General features: G+C 37.3%; 1 protein-coding gene across 1 annotated transcript in view; it reads right to left on the reverse strand.

Moving 5' to 3' along the window:
* The window catches only part of LOC145774377 (small ribosomal subunit protein uS7), a 44,223-nt gene extending 22,636 nt beyond the window's left edge, over positions 1 to 21,587 (reverse strand). Inside the window, exons 1-3 of the mRNA XM_082585615.1 lie at positions 21,536 to 21,587; positions 16,334 to 16,441; positions 162 to 371 (exon numbers count right to left, since the gene is read on the reverse strand). Coding sequence (XP_082441741.1) covers positions 162 to 371; positions 16,334 to 16,441; positions 21,536 to 21,538 — 321 coding nt within the window. The 5' untranslated portion in view covers positions 21,539 to 21,587. The remainder of the gene's footprint in view (positions 1 to 161; positions 372 to 16,333; positions 16,442 to 21,535) is intronic.
* Between the last annotated feature and the right edge of the window lie 2,178 nt (positions 21,588 to 23,765).

The raw sequence follows: 23,765 nt of genomic DNA on the forward strand, positions 1-23,765 counted from the left end.
CGAAAGATTAAGATGGGCCATGGGTTCTTCATAAAGTATGCAAACACTGCACTATAACCCGTTTCTGGGCTTACCGGTACTTGTTCATTCTTACCACCATCTCACACTTTCACATAGTTTCTCATGTAGAACCCAAGCTATGAACATTCAGGTCAACCAACCTCTCCAGTAAGCAAGTGAATGATTTCAAATGAATGCTTCACTATGCGAACAGTTAGAAGCTTCTTGCCATTGTTGCGTCCATGCATCATCATCGAATTGACCAAACGTTCAACAATTGGACATTGTGCTTTGCGAAACCGCTTAACTTGGTATCGACCAGAACTATGGGGAAGATATTTGGAAAACTTGTCCTTCACTGGCAAGTAATCCTAAATACAATGCAATATACATATATCGCTCAGAAAAGCATAATAACTGGGCACCAAGCATATCATAACTTAGATTTACCCTGTATGATAGTTTAACATTATGATTTAAACCTTGTCAACCCAATACTGTACACAATAAAATCTTATTACTGTTACGATAAAATAAAATAAAACAATCCTTTACACACTTTCAAATCACTTCATATATTTATAACAATTAGTTTTAAATGAACCTGTTTTCACCAGCTACTAGGGTGTGTCATACTTTTGCAAAAATTTATTTTTTATCGGCTATGCTAAAAAAGGTGATATTTTAATGACAATAGCAAGTCCTGATAATTTGAAAGAATTTGAAGAAGGTCTACCTACATCGATTTTCACTTGAAAATCTTCATTTTTGGCCAAAATTTGCATTTTTTAAAAATTTTCTTGATTTTATAATTTGATACCCAACTATTTTTTTCAGCTTTTTTGACTCCAGTATGGCTCAAAATAGTTACACTCTCCCTCCTAAATGTGGTTAAATGGCTCTACCCTCAAAAAACATTCTTGTAAATGATGTCAAAAAAACAGTGAATTTTGAAAAAAAAGCCAAGAATAGTCTCCATTATTGACTTTCTGATTTGAGGGCAATGAGGATCCTGACATGCTTGTGTTTTGCAGAATATCAAAGGATATGATTACATTCTAAAACAACATTAACAATAAAGTGATAAACAAAAGTTTACAAGATAAATATGTGATAAAGTGATTAAAACACCTTCTCCAAGTGTATCAAATCATTTGTGATGCAATAATGAACTCTGGTTGCTTGATAATGGTAGCTTGAAGGTTGCTGGTTTTCCAGTTTGTTTGGGAATGAAAAACCAAGGAAATAGTAGGCTTTCAAAGATAATTTAGCAATATCCAACACCAATGTATAGAATCAATGTGAAGATTGCTGATTTAACAAAAGCCAGCTTTAGTTCAGATTGGTTTAACCTGTTCAGTGTTCACTGGGTTCAGTGGTCAGTTAGTAGCCTAAGATTGTTAAATTTTGCAGTAGCCTATGTCTGCAATGTCATTCAAAGCTTATCCAGATCGCTTTTTGATTAGATTCATCAGGCATTGTTTTAACCAGATATCCAGTGCTCGTACAATATAAGTTATAACTTAAGCTAAGCATTCAGCTAAGGTTTACCATGCAAAGTAACATACTAAGCACAAGCTATTACAGGTAGGCTACTGCAAAAAGTTTAGTCATTCTTTTGTTTTTGTTGTTTCCAGATCATTTTTACTGTTAGTAAAATTTGACTGCAGTTTTAATGAAACAGTCATTATGGCTACTAACACAAGAAGTGCTTCCAGCTGTCATTTAAGTAATATGATAGAATGTGGCAGCAAGATGCTGCCATCAGAACTTCCAACTGTCAGAGATGTGCTGAAGCTGGGTCTCTTTTTGCGAGAAACAAGTGAGACTAATCGCAGAAATTATACACAGAATGAGCTCATTACAGATATCTACAACCAGGTGTATGCTCAGTGGCAAAAAGCTAATGCCCTATTCAAATTCCCTGTCATTATTGCAGAAAAAAGCATTATGAACCGGTTAAAAAAACTGTGGAAAAGAGCAAATGAGATTGGAAGTGGTAAGGGAAAAACCGAAGCACGCCAAAAGTTTCTAGGAAGCATAGACTCATTGTTTGACATCCTTCATTGCAACTGTGTTATAAAAAAATGTGATGAATGCCAATGTGGTTCGGGTTGTGAAAAAGTGGTTCATATTTTCTGTACCTGCACCCGTGAACACAAGATTCCAGTTATGGATTTAGAGTACATCAAGGGACAAAGGGAAAAAAATAGCAGCAAGGGGCCCCATCAAATGTCTCATGAGGATGTTCCTGAAACAAGAAAACAAATTGCAAGTGCTTTAAATCAAAAAAGAAAGATGGAAGCCAGCGAGAAAAGAAAATTTAGACTAGAAGAGAAGGATGAAATGTTCGAACCTCAAGAAGAAGAACAAGATGACTATCAAGCAAACGAAAGTCCACAAGATAGTGAATTTGTTACAGAAGCTTCTGCTTGGCCTTCTACTATAAAGCGACGTAAGCGTAACACAGAAAAAATACCAAACATTGCATTAGCTAGTTTACGACACAATACAGGCTTACGAGAGGCAGCTGAAATAGCCAGTGCAGCTTGGATGGATGCTGGGATTATATCAAAGGATGACCTATCTAAGGTGATTGACCATAACAAGCTCAGAAGAGCACAAACAGAAGTGATGAAAAGCATCGAATCCAAGCTTGAAGAGCAGATCAAAACAGAAGGAATTTCCTGTGTGTTTTTTGATGGAAGGATAGACAATACTAATTCTTATTTCTATGTTGAAGGATCTAGCCAAAAGTACCCAGGAATGGTAAAGGAGGAACATTACTCGGTGTGTAGTGAGCCAGGAGGAAAATTTTTATTTCATTTTACACCAGATACTGCAACTAAAGAAAAGAAACATGCTGAAATCATTGCTGAGAAGATATTCGAGTGGTTGGTCGAAAGAGGATTGGACAAAACTATCCTGGCGGTCGGCGGTGACTCAACTAACGTAAACACAGGTTGGAAAGGAGGAGTAATGCACTGTTTGGAAACTAAATTGAACAGAAAACTGGTTTGGATAGTTTGCGACTTGCACACTGGAGAGCTGCCTTTGAGGCATCTTATAATTGCTCTTGATGGAAAGACCGTATCTGATAGTAAGTGGTCTGGACCCCTAGGCAAGATGTTAGACGATGCGACGGAGATGGAGATAAATCCAAGTTTTCCCACGATTAGTGGTGGTCCAGCACTTCTTAATCTTCAACCAGAAATTATAAAAGATCTGTCTACAGATCAGTGCTATGCGTACAAAATCCATGAAGCTATAAAAACTGGTAACCTCTCACCATCTCTCGCTCGCATGGAAATTGGCCCTGTAAATCATGCTCGCTGGCTCACTACCGCTCTTCGATTCTGCCGAATTTGGATTTCCAAGCATAATTTAAAGGGAAAAAAGCTACAAAATCTTCAAAGCATTGTTCAATTTATCATAGGGGTCTATCTTTCTAACTGGTTTAATATTAAAGTGAAACATAAATGGACAGAAGGTCCCGCCAATTTGTTGTTCATGCTAGAACAGATAAGAAAGCAAAAGACCGAAGTGCAGCAGCTGGTCATTCCTGCAGTGCAAAGATCAGCTTGGAACGCCTTCAGCGAGACAATTTTGCAGGCAATGCTTTGTTCCCAGGATGAAAGTGAAAGGGTTTGGGCTGTTAACAAGATCATTGAACTGAGAGGAGAAGGAGAAAGCAAAGTTGGAAATGAAGCAGTGCGAGTGAGACGGGTGGAAGAGATTAATATCGATGCAACTAAGATTTCAGACATGATAAAGTGGGAAGCATCGGCTTATGAGCCACCTCTTACATGTTCTCTTACAAGCAGTGAACTGAGAAAGTTTTATGCTATTCCTATGGACGTGCCCATGTGGTCTAGCCACACACAAAGTGTTGAGAGGTGTGTAAAGATGGTGTCTGAAGCAGCAGCAACTGTTTTTACACAAGAACGAAGGGAAGGGTACCGTACATCAAATCCCAGCAGGTTCGCCGTATGCTGATGTCCAGAAATCATTCCAAACAAGACATAGCAAAGTTGATCCAGTTTGGCAGTTTCGGAACAATTTAAATATCCATTTTGCCAACTCTTGTTGTGTTTCTGTAGTTGTGCAACAATTATCTACGTGTTTTACGATGTGTTGCTGTGTTTTAAATGTTTTTTCAATTTTTTCTAATTTTTAAAAAATTGAAAAAACTTCAAATTTTCTCGAAATTTCAGATGCAAAATGATGTAGGTAAACAAACTTCAATATTGCTAAAACTTTTTTCCCCAGTACTAGGCATATATTTGCACCATTTGTTGGGGTAGCCGAGAGAATATTTATACAGATTCTAAAAATCAAAAAATATGACACACCCTAACCAGCTACATGAACTTCATCTAGGCCGATGTTTCTCAACCCTTTTTGGCCAAATGCCCCCTTTATAAACTGGCGAAATTATACCGCCCCGCAACAAGAACGATTAATTACGAAAAGCAAATATAAATTTGCGAGCATGAAAACAGTATACTGGTAGTAGGCTAGTGGTTACGTCATAATAGAACTCACCAGATTTTGTGATATACTGAAAAAATTCTGAAGTCAAATTTTAAATAGATAGCATTTGTAAACAAAACGGTTGGTCAATCAAATACGACGATGGTGCAAGAGAAATGGTTTGGCTATCGTGCGAGCATGTTGAGTAGTTTATCCAGACAATGATGTGACAAAATCGTTACGCTGGTCGGTAGATAGGTTAAACCAGAATGCCCCCTAATAATCAAAACGCCCTTTTAAGCGAAGGTAATCATACCCCCCCTGCAAAATCAAAACGCCCGGGGGACGGCAAAATGCTCACTTGAAAACTGAAAGTAGTTTGTGTCTAATTGATGCTATTGCATAAATGAAAAAGCAAGTAAATTGATTTAGTTTTGAATGTTCTACCAATTGCTCATGATTCCTCAGTAAATAGGGAGAATATTTAGTTTTTTTTCTTTAAATCCAACCTCAGCCCTGCTTTTAGGATACAACACTAACAGTTATTCCAAGACCACTGATATTGCCTTTTTTAATGTTGACATGGTTAATAGGGTGGTCCAAAAAAAGAAAACAAAATGTTTCTAAGTGCTCAGTTCCTAAAGTTTCATAGCGATTTGTTCACTGTAAGTACTGCTTAGAGTTTTTCATTCTTTCAAAAATCTCAACCTTAAACCATGCGAGACAATAATATGTCATATTTTCAGTACAAAATTTTTTACACTCACTGTTCCCTATAAAGTAAAGAATTTTGCATATTTGCACATGATTTTAACCCCAATTTGGACAAAATCACGCTTGTTTGAAACTTAGAAGGAACACTGTTTACAGTTCATAAAACATAAAATGCTTCACAAACAACGATTATTGCGGATTATTAAAGTTTTTGTTTTTTTATTGATACCAGGATATTTCTTTTTGTGTCTTTCCACAACTTGAAGCTGTTTTTTTGTGATTCACCCTGAGTAGGGTGGTCCAACTTAGAATACAAAAAATTAAAGTTTACTGTAGCATGGATGCTCATAGCTCATCTGGATACAATACCCTAAAAACAGTTTCCCAAAGTTTTATATCATATCATGCGTGGGGGGATAATGTTGAGGCAATGGTGGAAAACAGTAGTTTTATTGTGCAATGTGCATGAATAATATAAATTAATTAATGTAAGTTATGATGAAACTATAACAAACTTAAATGTAAGGGAAGATTATTTTTCCGCACACTGGATTAGGCATCGCAGCATCCCGTGATTAAACATGCGGATGGATAGTTGGATATATACCTATTAATGTGCTTCCCAAGGCACTCAGATACTAGATAAAAGATATCCATTCTTAGAGGCTGGCTACTATAGCAGTCCTCAAACCTATTGTCCCCTCAAACTAGAATACGAAACAGAGTGACTGAAAAGAAGTGTTAAAGGATGGCAAGGAGTTGTAGTTCATTGGGATGAAAAAATTGTTCCACCAATAAAAGGGAAAGAGGAAAAAGAAGATAGAATTGCAATAATTGCCACCTGTAAGAATGATGAGAAGCTTCTAGGTGTTTAGAACGTAGAATGGGATACAGAAGCTCTGATTTCCTAGCGTGTTTTCGAGGCTGATATCTGTAAACTGCTTTGGTTAGCCTGGAGGCGTCACAATCGTCACATACATGAAATTGAAATTATATGTCGTGATGTATTTTCTGCTGCTTTCAGTTTATCTTTAGCTCCAACCATTCCATTGTTTAAAAGATTCAAGTAGAAGTGGTCAAGCTTTAACAAAGATGCACACGAAGTCTGTGAAGGTCCTCGTTTAAAAACCACTCTTGCGGATTTCAAGAAAAAAGCCGTAAAATTTCTACATTTTACACTCAATGGTAGTACCAGATGATTACCGGAAGCTTACTGAAGTTGCTCTAATTTTCCTTGGAGAAAACTATTGCGTGGCGTACGCTTTCGGGTGTCTTCCACCATGCACGGTGGATGGCCAAGGTCATCTATTGATAAATTAAATTGCTTGTCTTGATTATGTCATCAAGATACTGAACTGTGGAATGCTCTGGAAAGCTATAAAGCGGCAAAAGATATGGTCAAAGGCTATTAAAGTAGTAAAAGACTCTGCTGAAAGAGCTGTAAAACTATTTAGCGACTTCCATATGTGTCAATGACATGAGTTGTGGAAAGACACAGAAAGAAATATCCTGGGATCAATAAAAACAAATACTTTAATAATCTGCAATAATCGTTGTTTGGGAAGCATTTTATGTTTTATGAACAGTAAACAGTGTTCCTTCTAAGTTTCAAAAAACATGATTTTTGTCCAAATTGATGTTAAAATCATGTACAAATACGCAAAATAATTAACTTTACAGTAATCTTAACTTTACGGTACCCATCCTTTAATTTAAATTACTTGATAGGGAACAGTGACTGTAAAAATATTTTGTAATGAAAAAATGACATATTATTGTCTCGCATGGTTTCAGGTTGAGATTTTTGAAAGAATGAAAAACTCTAAGCAGTACTTACAGTGAACGAATTGCTATGAAACCTTGGGAACTTAACTTTTTAATCATTTGAAGCTTAAAAATAAATGAGCACTAAAAAAAAATTTTTTTTTGGACCACTCTAATGGTAAATGTAAAAACAGTCACCTTTGTATAGCAACAGTTGCAGCTGTAATTTCGGTTTAATAGCTGAAGTTTTGAGTATTTTGATACCACACACAATATTAACTAAAAGTACAAAATACAAGTAAATTTTTTTTATCATGATTACATGTTACAACATACAAAAGCCAGTTAAATATAAGCCACAATCAGGGACTCAGAAAATAAAAAAAAATCACAAATGCTGTTATGGTACAAAATTGGTACACGAACTTGTCTAAATACTGTGCATGACGTGACATAGTATTTAAAGACGTGATATTTTACAGTCAGGGCTTCCAAAATCTTAAAATCTTGGTTTGATTCTCAGACCTGCTTCTTCAGACCTTGCTTGATGGAAACTCTGTTTTGACATGTTGCACATGAGAACAGGCTCTAGTTGTCAATTGTCTTGTTGACATACCGATGATGTATGTCAGGTTTGCATCATGCAAACAACTGAATTTATACACACAACATAGAGCAAAGGAGGTAGACAAATTTACTTGGAAATATCTACCTACTTTAAACATTTTATAGACAGGATAAATGTCACAATCGAATTTCTTTTTAACAATTTATTATAGTCTTCGACTTCCTGCAATAATCCACTTTTAAACAGACAATTGTATGCTTGTAGTTTATCCTTTTTGGCTCTGCATATTTTAAACTAGTTTTTTGCGCATCGCCTGATGCAACCTTTGCACCTTGCAAAAGTATGTATATATAGTTGTGAATTTGAAAAACGTTTCCGCACCTTCTCTTGCCCACCTTTGAAAAGTGATTTTAAGGGTAGTTTTTTTTTCGAAAAGTTATTGAAAAAAAAATTCTAGAAGTATGCTGTTGTAGAAGTATACTTATTATTCTACTTAATACAGACGAAATCGGTTAATCGAATCACCTATTTGCAAGACGTTTTGATACGATTATACGAAAAGCAATTTACTAAAAAAAGGTTTATCGTGAATGGACGTAATTGTGCTGACTAGGCTGCAACGCTAAGGTGTGTCATATTTTTTGATTTTTAGAATCTGTATAAATATTCTCTCGGCTACCCCAACAAATGGTGCAAATCTATGCCTAGTACTGGGGAAAAAAGTTTTAGCAATATTGAAGTTTGTTTACCTACATCATTTTGCATCTGAAATTTCGAGACAATTTGAAGTTTTTTTAATTTTTTTAAAAATTAAAAAAAAATGAAAAAACATTTAAAACACAGCAACACATCGTAAAACACGTAGATAATTGTTGCACAACCACAGAAACACAACAAGAGTTGGCAAAATGGATATTTAAATTGTTTCGAAACTGCCAAACTGGATCAACTTTGCTATGTCTTGTTTGGAATGATTTCTGGTCATCAGCATACGGCTAACCTGCTACGATTTGATGTACCCTTCCCTTCGTTCTTGTGTAAAAACAGTTGCTGCTGCTTCAGACACCATCTTTACACACCTCTCAACACTTTGTGTGTGGCTAGACCACATGGGCACGTCCATAGGAACAGCATCAAACTTTCTCAGTTCACTGCTTGTAAGAGAACATGTAAGAGGTGGCTCATAAGCCGATGCTTCCCACTTTATCATGTCTGAAATCTTAGTTGCATCGATATTAATCTCTTCCACCCGTCTCACTCGCACTGCTTCATTTCCGACTTTGCTTTCTCCTTCTCCTCTCAGTTCAATGATCTTGTTAACGGCCCAAACCCTTTCACTTTCATCCTGGGAACAAAGCATTGCCTGTAAAATTGTCTCGCTGAAGGCGTTCCAAGCTGATCTTTGCACTGCAGGAATGACCAGCTGCTGCACTTCGGTCTTTTGCTTTCTTATCTGTTCTAGCATGAACAAAAAATTGGCGGGACCTTCTGTCTATTTATGTTTCACTTTAATATTAAACCAGTTAGGAAGATAGACCCCCATGATAAATTGAACAATGCTTTAAGATTTTGTAGCCTTTTTCCCTTTAAATTATGCTTGGAAATCCAAATTCGGCAGAATTGAAGAGCGGTAGTGAGCCAGCGAGCATGATTTACAGGGCCAATTTCCATGCGAGCGAGAGATGGTGAGAGGTTACCAGTTTTTATAGCTTCATGGATTTTTTATGCATAGCACTGATTTGTAGACAGATCTTTTATAATTTCTGGTTGAAGATTAAGAAGTGCTGGACCACTACTAATCGTGGGAAAACTTGGATTTATCTCCATCTCCGTCGCATCGTCTAACATCTTGCCTAGGGGTCCAGACCACTTACTATCAGATACGGTCTTTTCATCAAGAGCAATTATAAGATGCCTCAAAGGCAGCTCTCCAGTGTGCAAGTCGCAAACTATCCAAACCAGTTTTCTGTTCAATTTGGTTTCCAAACAGTGCATTACTCCTCCTTTCCAACCTGTGTTTACGTTAGTTGAGTCACCGCCGACCGCCAGGATAGTTTTGTCCAATCCTCTTTCGACCAACCACTCGAATATCTTCTCAGCAATGACTTCAGCATGTTTCTTTTCTTTAGTTGCAGTATCTGGTGTAAAATGAAATAAAAATTTTCCTCCTGGCTCACTACACACCGAGTAATGTTCCTCCTTTACCATTCCTGGGTACTTTTGGCTAGATCCTTCAACATAGAAATAAGAATTAGTATTGTCTATGCTTCCATCAAAAAACACACAGGAAATTCCTTCCGTTTTGATCTGCTCTTCAAGCTTGGATTCGATACTTTTCATCACTTCTGTTTGTGCTCTTTTGAGCTTGTTATGGTCAATCACCTTAGATAGGTCATCCTTTGTTATAATCCCAGCATCCATTAGGGTGCTTACAACCCCCCTGTTTTTTACTTTTTTTGTACTATTGACTTGTAGATTTGTGAAAATGTTCCACTAGCCAAGAAACTTTCCTGTCCCAAAAATCAGTAAAATTGGGGCACGTTTATGTGGGCCACCATCCCATTCAAATTTTCAGGGCTGCCATTTAGTAAATATTGATTTATTTTCACGCTTCTTAGCAGAATTTGTATGTTGCAACAAAATAAAATGCATAAAACTCATAAAAACTATGCCTGTATGACTATTTATTATATAGGGAATTAAAAGAATATGCTTGTCTACAGGATATCTCTGTGAATTTACATTTTTTACGCGTTGCAATAGCTAAAAATACAATTCCAGTGAGCGGAAGTGGTCTAAAATACTAATTTTGCACTGGAAATAGATCAAATACACATAGAAAGTTAACAATGCTACACGAAAGTCTGGTATTAAATTTGTATACAGCAACTGCAAACTTTTACTAACACATTTTGTCACAGAAAGCAATGTCATCGCCTAATCTGTGCAAGAGGATATTAGTTTTTTCTCTTTCCCAAACTAGGTGTGTCTTTTCTGTTAGCTTCCACTATTTGTAAAGTGTTTTGATAGTGTTCCTCGTTTCTGGCACTATGTAGGTAATCGGTGCTCAGTTTAACTCCACGTTCAGCCACATCATTTGTGACATTGATGGAACCAACATTGTAAACAGCTTTCTGGTACGACTCTTGATTCTGACCATTTCTCTACTGATAAAGGAAGAAAATCATCATTTATCTCTAAAACAGAGAAAAAGAACCAAGAGTCCTTTGTGATAAAATCTGTCAGTTTTGATTCCAGATTGATTTCTGATGGAAAGCGTGGTTTCCCGAAGCCAGTGCCAAACCGATCTACTGGTTTAAAAACAGGATCTGTAGGTTTTACACGTATAAGTTCATCAGCCATCTGACGTTTTTCCTCTTCCTGAACTTCAGAGCTGAACAGTGCAAGTGGTACCATCTCAGCAGAGAGATACCAAAAGTGACGTTTGAAGCTACGTTCAGCAGCATCTGAATCAACTTATGCACTGCTCCATATTTGAGAATGTTCTTGTACATAGTCAAACAGTTCCAAGGAGCATCTACAGCAACACTACACCGAAACCAATATGTACAGTAGACGAGTGAAATAAAGTTTATGAGATCTTTCAGTTTAGCCACTTGTGAAACTGACGTGATAGTTCCCTTAGGTAACTTAGCTATTTGATTTTCCAGGAGCACCAATTTATAGGAATGAATCAATTTGGCCATCCATCTGGCCTTGTGTGTGGCCCCAGGACTGTAGAATTTCACATTTTGTAGACCAGGGTTGACATAAGCAATGCACAAGTTCATAAGTTCTTTATAATCGCCTCGAATGAACTCGTATTTGTTTTGTGCAAGTTGAACAATGTCATCTTTGAGTTTCTGAATGAGATCGTGCGTTGTTACTGGAAAGCTGTTGATATCCAGTGTATTTAGCAGTTGGCCACTGCCATGTGCAATAGAATTCCAGTTCTTGCGGAGTCTCATGAAGATGCTCATTTCTGGTGATTTTGAAACCTCTAGCTTCAAATCTTCAAAGATATGTGATACAACGATTTCACCGATGTGATGTAAACAACCTGACCAGAGAAGAGGGCGTTCCAATCTGTTTTGAATACTGATACACGCTGCTGTTAGATGCCCAGTATTTGATGACGTTGTATCAAATACCATATTAATAATACTGTCTGAGCACTGCCAATTTGTCAGTAAATTGTAGCACATTCTTGAGATGATTGTACCAGTTAGTTCATCAGTACCGGTCTTGTATGCTGGGATTCCAAGCACCTTCAATTCTCGTGAGTCCCCAACAATGATTGCTAATCGTTCTTCCTGTTCATACTTGTCACAAAGAGAAGGAAGGTTTTTGCCATCCCAGTGAATGGATGCAAATTTTGGTGCAACCCAAAATTTCCTAACTTCTTGAGCAACTTCGTGACTTACTTGACGCCTCGATTTATCAGCTACAGAGTAGGATGTGGAAACTTTCGAGGAATCACCACCAACTTCATCCACAAATGCTTTTGTAAATGCTGCCTGTTGTGCTGGTGTCATCTTCATTCGAGCAGCCAACGTCACTAACTTTGGGGACTTAATGATATCATGTGGAATGACTGCTTCAGTTCCAGTTCGCCAGGTTCGCTTATGAGATTTCGGTTTCTCCTTGGGAGCAAACGATACCAGAGGTTGTTCATCTTCTTCGCTAGTGCTGTCACAAAGACTTACAGTAGAAAACAGTTTTTGTGTTTCTTTTTTAGAGTATTTTCGTCGTTTTTCTGCACTCAGAATCCTATTTTCTTTCCTTCTGGCTCGTGCACATGAAATAGAGTCTAATCCGGCTATTGTGGCTGTCCTGTCTGTCATCATTGATTTTAAGAAAGATATGTCTGCAGGATTTGATATAACCTCCTCAGCGTTTTTCAGCCATAGCGGGAACGTCTTTGACAAATGCGCTTCATAGTCATTGAGTTTTGCAATCACAGATGCACTTGTTCGACGTGCTTTCGGTATTTTCCGTAACTTCTCATTTTCTGCTAAGAGCTTGGTGATCTTTTGGCAACAAGTCTGTTCTGCTAACATCGGAATTCCTCCCTTTTGATAAAACGGGACAACTTGTACATACACCATTTTTGCTGCATCATACTTAGTGCGATTCTCACTAAATCCATCTTCAACATGAAATATGATGCTTCTTAATACCTGCAGAGCAGTAGGCAGAGCTGCAGAGCAGTAGGCAGCCTGTAATTGTCACATCCTCCTTTGTCACAGCATCACCCAGGCCAAATATTTTTGTCTGAAGTCTTGTTGAAGCCATGTGACTGGCCTCAGATTTAACGGATTGACGTTACGGTACGTCTCTTCCAAAATGTGTAAAACTGAACGAAAACAAAATGATAATGGCTGTTGCTGACTGGCAAAGCAGATTTTTATCTATAATAATCCTATAGTGCACATTCGTATATACTTATGTTTCTGAAAAAAATAAAAAGAAAGAAATTATTACAAAAAAAGGAAAAATTTTCCAATTAAGCCTACAGTAGATATCTGGAAACTTTGAGTGGATGGTGGCCCACATAAACATGGCCCGATGTCATTAATTTTCGAGTCCGGAAAGTTTTTCCACTAGTGGAACAACCTCACAAATCTATAAGTCAATTGTAGCATATGAGGGGGTTGTGTGCACCCTAGCATCCATCCAAGCTGCACTGGCTATTTCAGCTGCCTCTCGTAAGCCTGTGTTGTGTCGTAAACTAGCTAATGCAATGTTTGGTATTTTTTCTGTGTTACGCTTACGTCGCTTTATAGTAGAAGGCCCAGCAGAAGCTTCTAGAACAAATTCATTATCTTGTGGACTTTCGTTTGCTTGATAGTCGTCTTGTTCTTCTTCTTGAGGTTCGAACATTTCATCCTTCTCTTCTAGTCTAAATTTTCTTTTCTCGCTGGCTTCCATCTTCCTTTTTTGATTTAAAGCACTTGCAGTTTGTTTTCTTGTTTCAGAAACATCCTTATGAGACATTTGATGGGGCCCCTTGCAGCTATTTTTCCCTTTGTCCCTTGATGTACTCTAAATCCATAACTGGAATCTTGTGTTCACGGGTGCAGGTACAGAAAATATGAACCACTTTTTCACAACCCGAACCACATTGGCATTCATCACATGTTTTTATAACACAGTTGCAATGAAGGATGTCAAACAATGAGTCTATGCTTCCTAGAAACTTTTGGCGTGCTTTGGTTTTTCCCTTACCACTTGCAATCTCATTTGCTCTATTCCACAGTTTTTTTAACCGGTTCATAATGCTTTTTTCTGCAATAATGACAGGGAATTTGAATAGGGCATCAGCTTTTTGCCACTGAGCATACACCTGGTTGTAGATATCTGTAATGAGCTCATTCTGTGTATAATTTCTGCGATTAGTCTCACTTGTTTCTCACAAAAAGAGACCCAGCTTCAGCACATCTCTGACAGTTGGAAGTTCTGATGGCAGCATCTTGCTGCCACATCCTATCATATTACTTAAATGACAGCTGGAAGCACTTCTTGTGTTAGTAGCCATAATGACTGTTTAATTAAAACTGCAGTCAAGTTTTACTAACAGTAAAAATGATCTGGAAACAACAAAAACAAAACAATGACTAAACTTTTTGCAGTAGCCTACCTGTAATAGTTTGTGCTTAGTACGTTACTTTGCATGGTAAACCTTAGCTGAATGCTTAGCTTAAGTTATAACTTATATTGTACGAGCACTGTATATCTGGTTAAAACAATGCCTGATGAATCTAACCAAAAAGCGATCTGGATAAGCTTTGAATGACATTAAAACATTGCAGACATAGGCTACTGCAAAATTTAACAATCTTAGGCTATTAACTGACCACTGAACCCAGTGAACAGGTTAAACCAATCTGAACTAAAGCTGGCTTTTGTTAAATCAGCAATCTTCACATTGATTTTATACATTGGTGTTGGATATTGCTAAATTATCTTTGAAAGCCTACTATTTCCTTGGTTTTTCATTCCGAAACAAACTGGAAAACCAGCAACCTTCAAGCTACCATTATCAAGCAACCAGAGTTCATTATTGCATCACAAATGATTTAATCACTTTATCACATATTTATCTTGTAAACTTTTGTTTATCACTTTATTGTTAATGTTGTTTTAGAATGTAATCATATCCTTTGATATTCTGCAAAATACAAGCATGTCAGGATCCTCATTGCCCTCAAATCAGAAAGTCAATAATGGAGACTATTCTTGGCTTTTTTTTCAAAATTCACTGGTTTTTGACATTATTTACAAGAATGTTTTTGGAGGGTAGAGCCATTTAACCACATTTAGGAGAGAGAGTGTAACTATTTTGAGCCATACTGGAGTCAAAAAAGCTAAAAAAAATTGTTGGGTATCAAATTATAAAATCAAGAAAATTTTTAAAAAATGCAAATTTTGGCCAAAAATGAAGATTTTCAAGTGAAAATCGATGTAGGTAGACCTTCTTCAAATTCTTTCAAATTATCAGGACTTGCTATTGTCATTAAAATATCACCTTTTTTAGCATAGCCGATAAAAAAGAAATTTTTGCAAAAGTATGACACACCCTACTGCAACGCACATTACAACTGATACCGGTACTTCCTACAACTGTTTACAGTTCTGGTTAAACTTTGAAGAGTTTACTAGTTTTGTGTTACATAACATTATGCTGTATGTTCCAGCCAGCAAAACTGGTCCTTTTTACATTGATTTATCGTCTGCAGACGTTGAATCAATGTAAAAAAGACCAGCTTTGCTGACTGGGAGAGCATGTACGATCAAAGCATTTTTCTGCAAATTGCGGCAATCGGACTTCTTTTAATCTCACCCATCTCTGTGACGTTACAACCAGCGAACTTTGACCGTTAATTTTTTTGATTTAAGCATGCCATGTTTAGCTCCGTACCAGCTGTGTAGTTTTGGGTATGAAACATGGCCTACGAAAATAGAGGTATTTTGAAATAGCAAAGTTTTTTTTTCAAGTCTTTTGCGCTGTCTGGTAAAATAATTAATTTGCAATGTTCTTTAACTGAACGAAACTGCACAAATGAAATTATGCACTGCATTTCACAATAATAGGCTACTTTTTTCAGCAGTTTTAAAATAATTCTCCATAGTTTTCTGGTTTAAACTTTTGGACATGCTTTCCAACACTTCCCTCTCAAGCCGAAATAATTTGTCCGCGTCCATTCCTTGGAAGGCCAGTCGCCGACGGGTGACATCAAAAGCATTTTAACTTCTTTATTGGGAAGTGTGATTATTCCCTTTGTCTGCTCTTCTGTTTTGATGAAGCCCAGCATTGCAAAAATTGGTTGTTTGTAGTGTGATGTCTAGCACATAAGATTATGGCCTGGGATTACAGACATTTGTCTTTGTTTTGATCGCATGCATCTGTCTCACCTTTGCTTCATTTTGCCTTTGAACACTGCAGACAATTATGCAAAGCAAAAAAGAGACATTCTCTTTTCGCTTACCGGTACAATTATACGATTAAATGAATGAAGTATGCAAACAAGAAGCAAATCCTGATGCTTTTATCCGACTTATTCTTTTAAGCGGAATATGCTTAACCGATGTTTTTACTTAACATTAGATTGGATTTGGTTTGGGATTTCAGGTTTTGATTCAAATAAACGATTGATACGTTTAAACGGTATACTATTAACCGATTTCGTCTGCATACTGTTGTATCCAAACATCAGGACTAAAGTAATTAAAACTGCCACCCCCTCCTTAACAGTATTACAAAAAAGTTTTTTCCAAAACAATTAACAGAATAAATTAAAAATACTAGCTTACGGTCAGTGATATGTCATTGATCTGAACATCACTGGTTGTCCATTTTCCAAAAAGTTTGATTTCTGGTGCCTCAGATGCGGCAATTTCTTTATCAAAATCTTCTTCCATCTAAAAACGTACCTTTTTTAAACAAAATCGACATCATCTTGACATGCGTGATGGATGAAAAGTATTACTACAAATCAGTATAAATAATTCAATAGTATAAGAATCAGGGTTGATCGGTTTAAACCGGGCAGTTTTGACCACCTATTACTGGTCAAAACCCCTTTAGTGTTTGAATCAAGTTGCTTTTCAATTGAATTAAAAATATTACCCTCCATGTTTAGTAATGATGTTCAACTATGTTTTGTATTGATCAACAATAACCTAAATGCTGGATTTGGAACAAAAAATATTCAATTTCTCTGTTTGTTTTTGATATTTCAATCAGTTGGTTATTTTAGTTATTGAGAAAATTCAAATTCTAAAAATAAGTTTCTGATGAACCAAAAAGTGCTTGGTAGAACGATGAACCATTTGCACAGCCAACTGAAGTACAAGAATTTATTTCAACAATTTTTTTTATGAAAAACATTTGCTATCAATTTTGCCATAAAATTTGGGCAACATTTGCCCTCCCGTTGCGTAGCATGACATGTAATTAAGGTAGTAGTCTTAACGCTGCTGGATGTCTTGTTCTTGGCGGCGCTGAAAAATCCAAGACAAATATAATCTTTTGTACAACTTTTACAGGCAGCCATCTGTGGCTGCCTGACAGGTCGGTATTGGCGGCCATTATTGAAAGTTCAGGCGGCCATGGCCGCCAGCTATTTCGAGGCCTGCATATCAAAATGGTCACAACTCACAACTGCTTTTATATTTCCTAAATAGCCCATAGCCCAGGTAGCCGACCATTCACTACTTAAAAGTATTTTTCTAGGTTTTGACCGGTTTAAACCAAGTTTTCACACCGAAAATCCCACTTCTTCTGCACTGGGATGGAAAATTATTAATCGATGCTAGTGGCCAGGGAATGGTAGATCGCATTGCTATCCTAGTCACTGGAGTAACAGAAGTAGAGTAACTTCTTGGTGTAACAAAAATTGGTAGAGGCACTGGGCAAGCACAAGCTGATTCATGCTTCAATGCACTTGAAGAGTGGAAGCTGAAAGATAAAATTCAAGGGCTTGTTTTTGACACCACTGCATCTAATACAGGCTTGAAGATGGGTGCGTGCACTCTTATTGAGAATGCATTGGGCCGTGAAGTTGTTTGGATAGCCTGTCGTCATCACATTTTTGAAGTGGTGTTGTCCAAAGTATTTTTGACCTCCTTGGGGCAACCTGGCGGTCCAGAAATGGGTCTATTCCAGCGTTTCAAGAAAGGATGGCCTTTCATTGATGTTACTATGTTCCACCCAGTCGATAATGTGGCGTTTAATGGCATTACGGAAAAATTGAGAGAAGATATGCAAGTATATTATGGCGAGGCAATGAAAACATCAACTCCAAGGGCAGATTATAAAGAACTGCTGCAACTATGCTACATTTTTCTTGGTGGAACTTTGGTTGAAACCCCACATTTTCGTGCTCCAGGAGCGATGCACAATGCCAGATGGATGGCTAGAGCCATTTATTGTCTAAAGATATTTTTGTTCAAAGATCAAGTGAAACTGACATCATCAGAACAAAGTGGCCTTCGAAAATTGTGCCTATTTGTTGCATTAATTTATGCAAGATACTGGAACGAGGCAACATGTGCAGAGAAGGCTCCTTTGAATGACCACAACATGATTTCCCTGATTCACATATATCTAGTACCGGATATTAAAAAGTCTGCTCTGCAAGCTATTGGCCGCCATCTGTGGTATTTCGCAGAGCATCTCATTCCCTTGGCATTATTTGATGATGGAGTTTCCATCACTCAGAAGACCGAGATGATACGTAATTTAGGTGAACATTATGAACAACCAAATCCTACTGTTGCAAGGAAAATTGATGTGAAATCATTTGACTATTGCGCACCGCTCGCTACATTTGTCACCAGTAGATCAATGGAATTTTTTGATCTTATTACCATCAACCAAGATGAAATTAGTTCATTGTTCTTGACTCCCCCTGCGATTTGGCATGATGATGATGCCTATAGATCACTGCAAGCAAGAGTACGACAGCTGAAAGTTGTGGATGCAACCTAGTTCGTACCATGAACAGTTCGGACCGTCAGTTCGTACCTTGAAAAAATCGAGAGAAAAAATTCAAAAAAGCCGAAGTCGTTGATCGCAGTTTCCGCAATCATTTTAAAATTTTTCCTCTGAAAAGATCGAGAAAAAAAATTGCTCAAAACCGAAGTCTGCTGATCGCAGTTTGCGCAAACATTTTTTCCGCAGTTTCCGCTAACCCTAATTCTAACCATAGAGTAATCTATGCTCTCCTCTAACCCTAACCTTCGCTGATCGCAGTTTCCACAAACATTTTTCTGCAGTTTCCGCTAACCGCAGTTTCCGCTTACCCTAACTCTAACCATAGAGTAATCTATGCTCTAACCCTAACCCTTGCTGATTGCAGTTTTCGTAAACACTTTTCCGCAGTTTTGCAGTTTGCGCTAACCGCAGTTTCCGCTAACCCTAACCTTCAAGTTTGTTTCAAATTGTTTGGGGAAACTCCGATCAGCGACTTCGGCTTTGTGCTATTAAACTGCAATCATCGACTTCGGCTTTTTTCATTTTTTCTCTCGATCTTTTCAGGGTACGAACTGACTGTACGAATGGTTCAAGGTACGAACTAGGTTGCACCCGAAAGTTGTGAATGACACAGCAGAAAGGGGTGTATCGTTCATACAACGGTACAATGAAACTTTAACAAAAGACGAAGAACAGCGTCAATGTTTACTTCAAGTTGTGTGTCATCACCGCAATCAATATCCTGAACCAACCAAGTCTGGATTACAACATAAAGTTTGAATTGGGAAATATGTCAAAACTTTGGAAAAACTTGAACAAAGCTTGATCGATAATAAAACTATGTAAAACTTTTCATTTGTCATGCAATGCACCATATATAATGTTACTCCAGTCCAGACTTTAGATATTGAGAATTGAGATTATTCTGGCTATCCAGTAAATGAATAAATCTTCACCGATTTGGTCTAAATCACACAATAAAGAAAAAAAATGTATGAAGTGTGAGTGCAGTATAATGTTAAAAATTGAATTAATTGAGCCAAAAACTACCTAAAAAGTGAAAAATGTCTTTCAGACAATTTCTTAACAAAAATGTGAAGTTATGAGTTACCTCCAAACATTCTTCAAATCGAAAAAAAATTGGCAGGAGTAAGTTTTAGGTTAAATGCAACAAGAAAATGCTTGTGGAGCATGACATTTCCGATTTTTATTTTTTTTGGGCCAGTCTACTACTGATATATAGCCTAATACATAATTTTTCATTCAGGCACAGTTTAAACCTTTCAAGGTTTTGCCACCTTTTCCCGTTCGTTAACTTGCTGGTAGGTTTATATCGATTTTTGTGTCAACCGGGGTGACTTTGTTCACCGGGGTGACTTTGATCAGCACTGTTTTAGCTTTGTAACCGCCAATTTGAGTAACTGGACTTCGCTCAAGTACTTCAGACCCAATCCTTGGAATTTGAGCAAAGTCCAGTTACTCAAATTGGCGATTACAAAGCTAAAACAGTGCTGATCAAAGTCACCCCGGTGAACAAAGTCACCCCGGTTGACGGTAGTTAGTATCTTTTTTGTCCCGGACGCGTTAATGACGAAAAATAAAATGATTGATTGATTACTCTATGGTTAGAATTAGGGGAAAGATTAGCAGAAACTGCAGAAAAATGTTTGCGAAAACTGCGATCAGCGAAGGTTAGGGTGAGAGCATAGATTACTCTATGGTTAGGGTTAGCGGAAACTGCGGAAAAATGTTAGCGGAAACAGCAATCAGCGGATTTCGGCTTTGAGCTAATTTTTCTCACGATCTTTTCAGGGGGAAAATGATTGCGGAAACTGCGATGAGCGACTTTGGCTTTTTTAATTTTTTCTCTCGACCTTTTCAAGGTACGAACTGAGAGTGAGGGTACGAACTGTACATGGTACAAACTAGGTTGCATCCATTGTTCGTGCTATGCAATAACGATTTGTATCACTAGTTCCTGTGTTATTTCTCAGCGAACAAATGTGACTGATCTAGATGGTATTTTTCACAGACATCACATGCTGTGACTGCGGACGGATGCCACCTAGTTCGTACCATGAACAGTTCGAACTGTCGGTTCGTACCTTGAAAAGATCAAGAAAAAAAATTAAAAAAAGCCAAAGTCGCTGATCGCAGTTTCCGCAATCATTTCAAAATTTTCCCCCTGAAAAGATCGAGAGAAAAAATAGCTCAAAACCGAAGTCCGCTGATTGCAGTTTCCGCAAACATTTTTTTGCAGTTTCCGCTAACTCTAACCATAGAGTAATCTATGCTCTAACCCTAACCCTCGCTGATCGCAGTTTCCGCAAAAATTTTTCCGCAGTTTCCGTTAACCCTTACCCTTTAGCCTACCCTAATTCTAACCATAGAGTAATCTATGCTCTAACCCTCGCTAATCGCAGTTTCCGCAAACATTTTTCCGCAGTTTCCGCTTAGCCTACCCTAACTCTAACCATAGAGTAATCTATGCTCTATCCCTAACCCTCACTGATCACAGTTTCTGCAAACATTTTTCCGCAGTTTCCGCTAACCCTCGAGTTTGTTTCAAATTGTTTGGGGAAATTCTGATCAGCGACTTCGGCTTTGTGCTATTAAACTGCGATCAGTGACTTCGGCTTTTTTTAAAAAAATTTCTCGATCTTTTCATGGTACGAACTGACTGTACGAATGGTTCAAGGTACGAACTAGGTTGCAGCCACTGCGGACATGTCTGCCATGAATTCCGAGGCCTGTACAGTAAGAATAGTTAAATCAAAGCTTACATTTGTTTGTTTTAAAAACTCATGTAGTTTGATTTTTAATGAGAAAGGGGGAGGCACACAATTTTATAAATGGTTTGGTTTTGTGTCTTGTCTTCGAACTGACAAAAACCTTGATAGGCTAATCCTGGTAGAGGCTTTTAGCGCAGGGGTGTTTACCGAGATTACCAGAGTACAAGTGACATTAAGGGGTGCATAGCTTAAAAAGTTTTAGAACCTGTGTCATTATTCCATAAAAAAAAAGCAAGTACGACTCACCATTACTCAAAATATCCTTCCACACCAAGAAATTCACAAAAAGGTTTACCAGAAGACAAAACCTGATCACGTTCTAAACTTCCACTACTGTCACTAGAGAGATTAAACATGATTTCCCAGGGAAAATAAAGCTGGGGCCATATACTATCCATGCCAAAATGAAAATTCATTCGTATGCCGATCGTGTTTAAATATTTGTTCAGAAAAGTTTTTGCAACTATTTTGAAACACAAATATCTTATTTTTAGCAAAATGTTTTACAAACGGTTAAATACTCAAAGAAAATGAAGGGGTGTACCAGCAAACATCTATAGGATTGGCCCATGATACTAGAGAAGGATCCACAGAGGATACAAACTGATATGAATGAATCAACAAGTGAATAAAAAAATAACAGTTAACCTCTCAAGTACATGTAGCTCCACACAAAGTAAAATTTCCATGCCTTTTAACTCTTTTTTATTTCTTTAAAAGTAATGTCTAAAAAGACATTATTGATCCAAAAAGAATGTCTAAGAAGACATTATGAAAAGTAACTACGGACAAAGGCCAGTGTTTCGATCTTCCGATCTTTTCAGCGTAGTAAAGTGAACTTAGAAAGTTGTCTTGAAGGTGTTTGTTGAGATGATGATTTGAAACTTGAGTGATTGTTGTGAGATAATGAGACTGGATTTAATTTTTAATTTCGGACTTCAGCGAAACGTAAGGTGTGATTTTTTTGAAAGAATTTGTGTTAAGAAATGACAGGAATTTGTTAAAAATAAAAACTAGAAAAAAAGACAAGAATTTGCAACTTAGCTAGGACATAACAATCAACTGAGTTCTAACTTTAATAAGTTCACTTTACTACGCTGAAGAGATCGGAAGATCGAAACGGTAGCCACTTTAACAAGTCGAAATTCTGCCACTGAAATTGATTAGAATGCAACCGCCAACCAATCACAACATGTTATAAGAGGCTACCGTCCAATTGTGATCCTTCTCGCACTCATCCAGAGAGTTAATGCTTGTTTTGAACTTTATTTGGTAATTACAGAAGAAAAAGAGCAATAGAAGTAGTGGGAATCGAACCCGCGTCAATGAAATGACTATTTTCTACCCCTAACCCTAACCCCTAAGCCAACCAGCTGACAAAAAATCCATCACTTAATTTGCTTTCTATCATCTTCTTTTCGCCATTTTTTACGTCACTTAAACCGTAGCTTGTGATTGGTTAGCGGTTTCATCCTAATCAATTTCAGTGGCAGAATTTCGACTTGTTAAAGTGGCTACCGATCGAAACACTGGCCTTTGTCCGTAGTTACTTTTCATAATGTCTTCTTAGACATTCTTTTTGGATCAATAATGTCTTTTTAGACATTACTTTTAAAGAAATAAAAAAGAGTTAAAAGGCATAGAAATTTCACTTTGTGTGGAGCTACATGTACTTGAGAGGTTAACTGTTATTTTTTTATTCACTGGTTAAATACTCTCTGAAAATTCACGAAAAAGAAAATAATTCAAGTGTTTTTGACAGAAAGGAAATCTTTGTCTTCCCAAATTTTGTTCGTTTATTTGGAGCACAAAAGTTTGATTTATGAAGAAACAACGTTATCTATTAACAAAAAATTATGACAATGCGTTAAAAAAGTACTATTAGTAATAAATACTATATCTTGCAAGGCCTTGTGCGTTGAGTTTTGCAACGACTTTGCCTTGTGGTAGGATTTGTTCCTGCGGTTTTCTTTGTCTAGAACTAGATTCGATTCAGTTGTTTTTATTTCTGACCATCACAGCAAAAAAAATACACGTCAACATAGCAAAGGTCGAGAAAACGGTAGAAGCGACAAAATACGATCGTTAAAACGTGCTTGTGTACCAAATGCAGTGGTGCATTCTGACCATATATTTGTAGCCTATTCCACCTTAAACTTAACCAAATTTATAGTCATTTTAATTATTAACATTTGGACTCTGGTAACACAGCCAGCCTTTGTGACTGGGGGTAGGCACTTTAACAAGCAGATTTCTAATAGCCTAATCCACGCGCGTATCCAATCCAACCACGAACCAATGATATGCTACGTTATCTGTACGTTATCTACTATTGTGACCATTCCAGCATTCAGCCAGAGAATTAATAATTACTTTAAACTTTGTTTGGTAATTACAGAAGAAAAAAGAGCTATAGCAGAGGTGGGAATCAAACCCACGTCATTGTAATGACTCGTCGTCGTCGTCGTCGGCTCCA

Source organism: Aplidium turbinatum, chromosome 7 (genome assembly GCF_918807975.1).
Source record: "Aplidium turbinatum chromosome 7, kaAplTurb1.1, whole genome shotgun sequence".
NCBI lineage: Eukaryota > Metazoa > Chordata > Ascidiacea > Aplousobranchia > Polyclinidae > Aplidium > Aplidium turbinatum.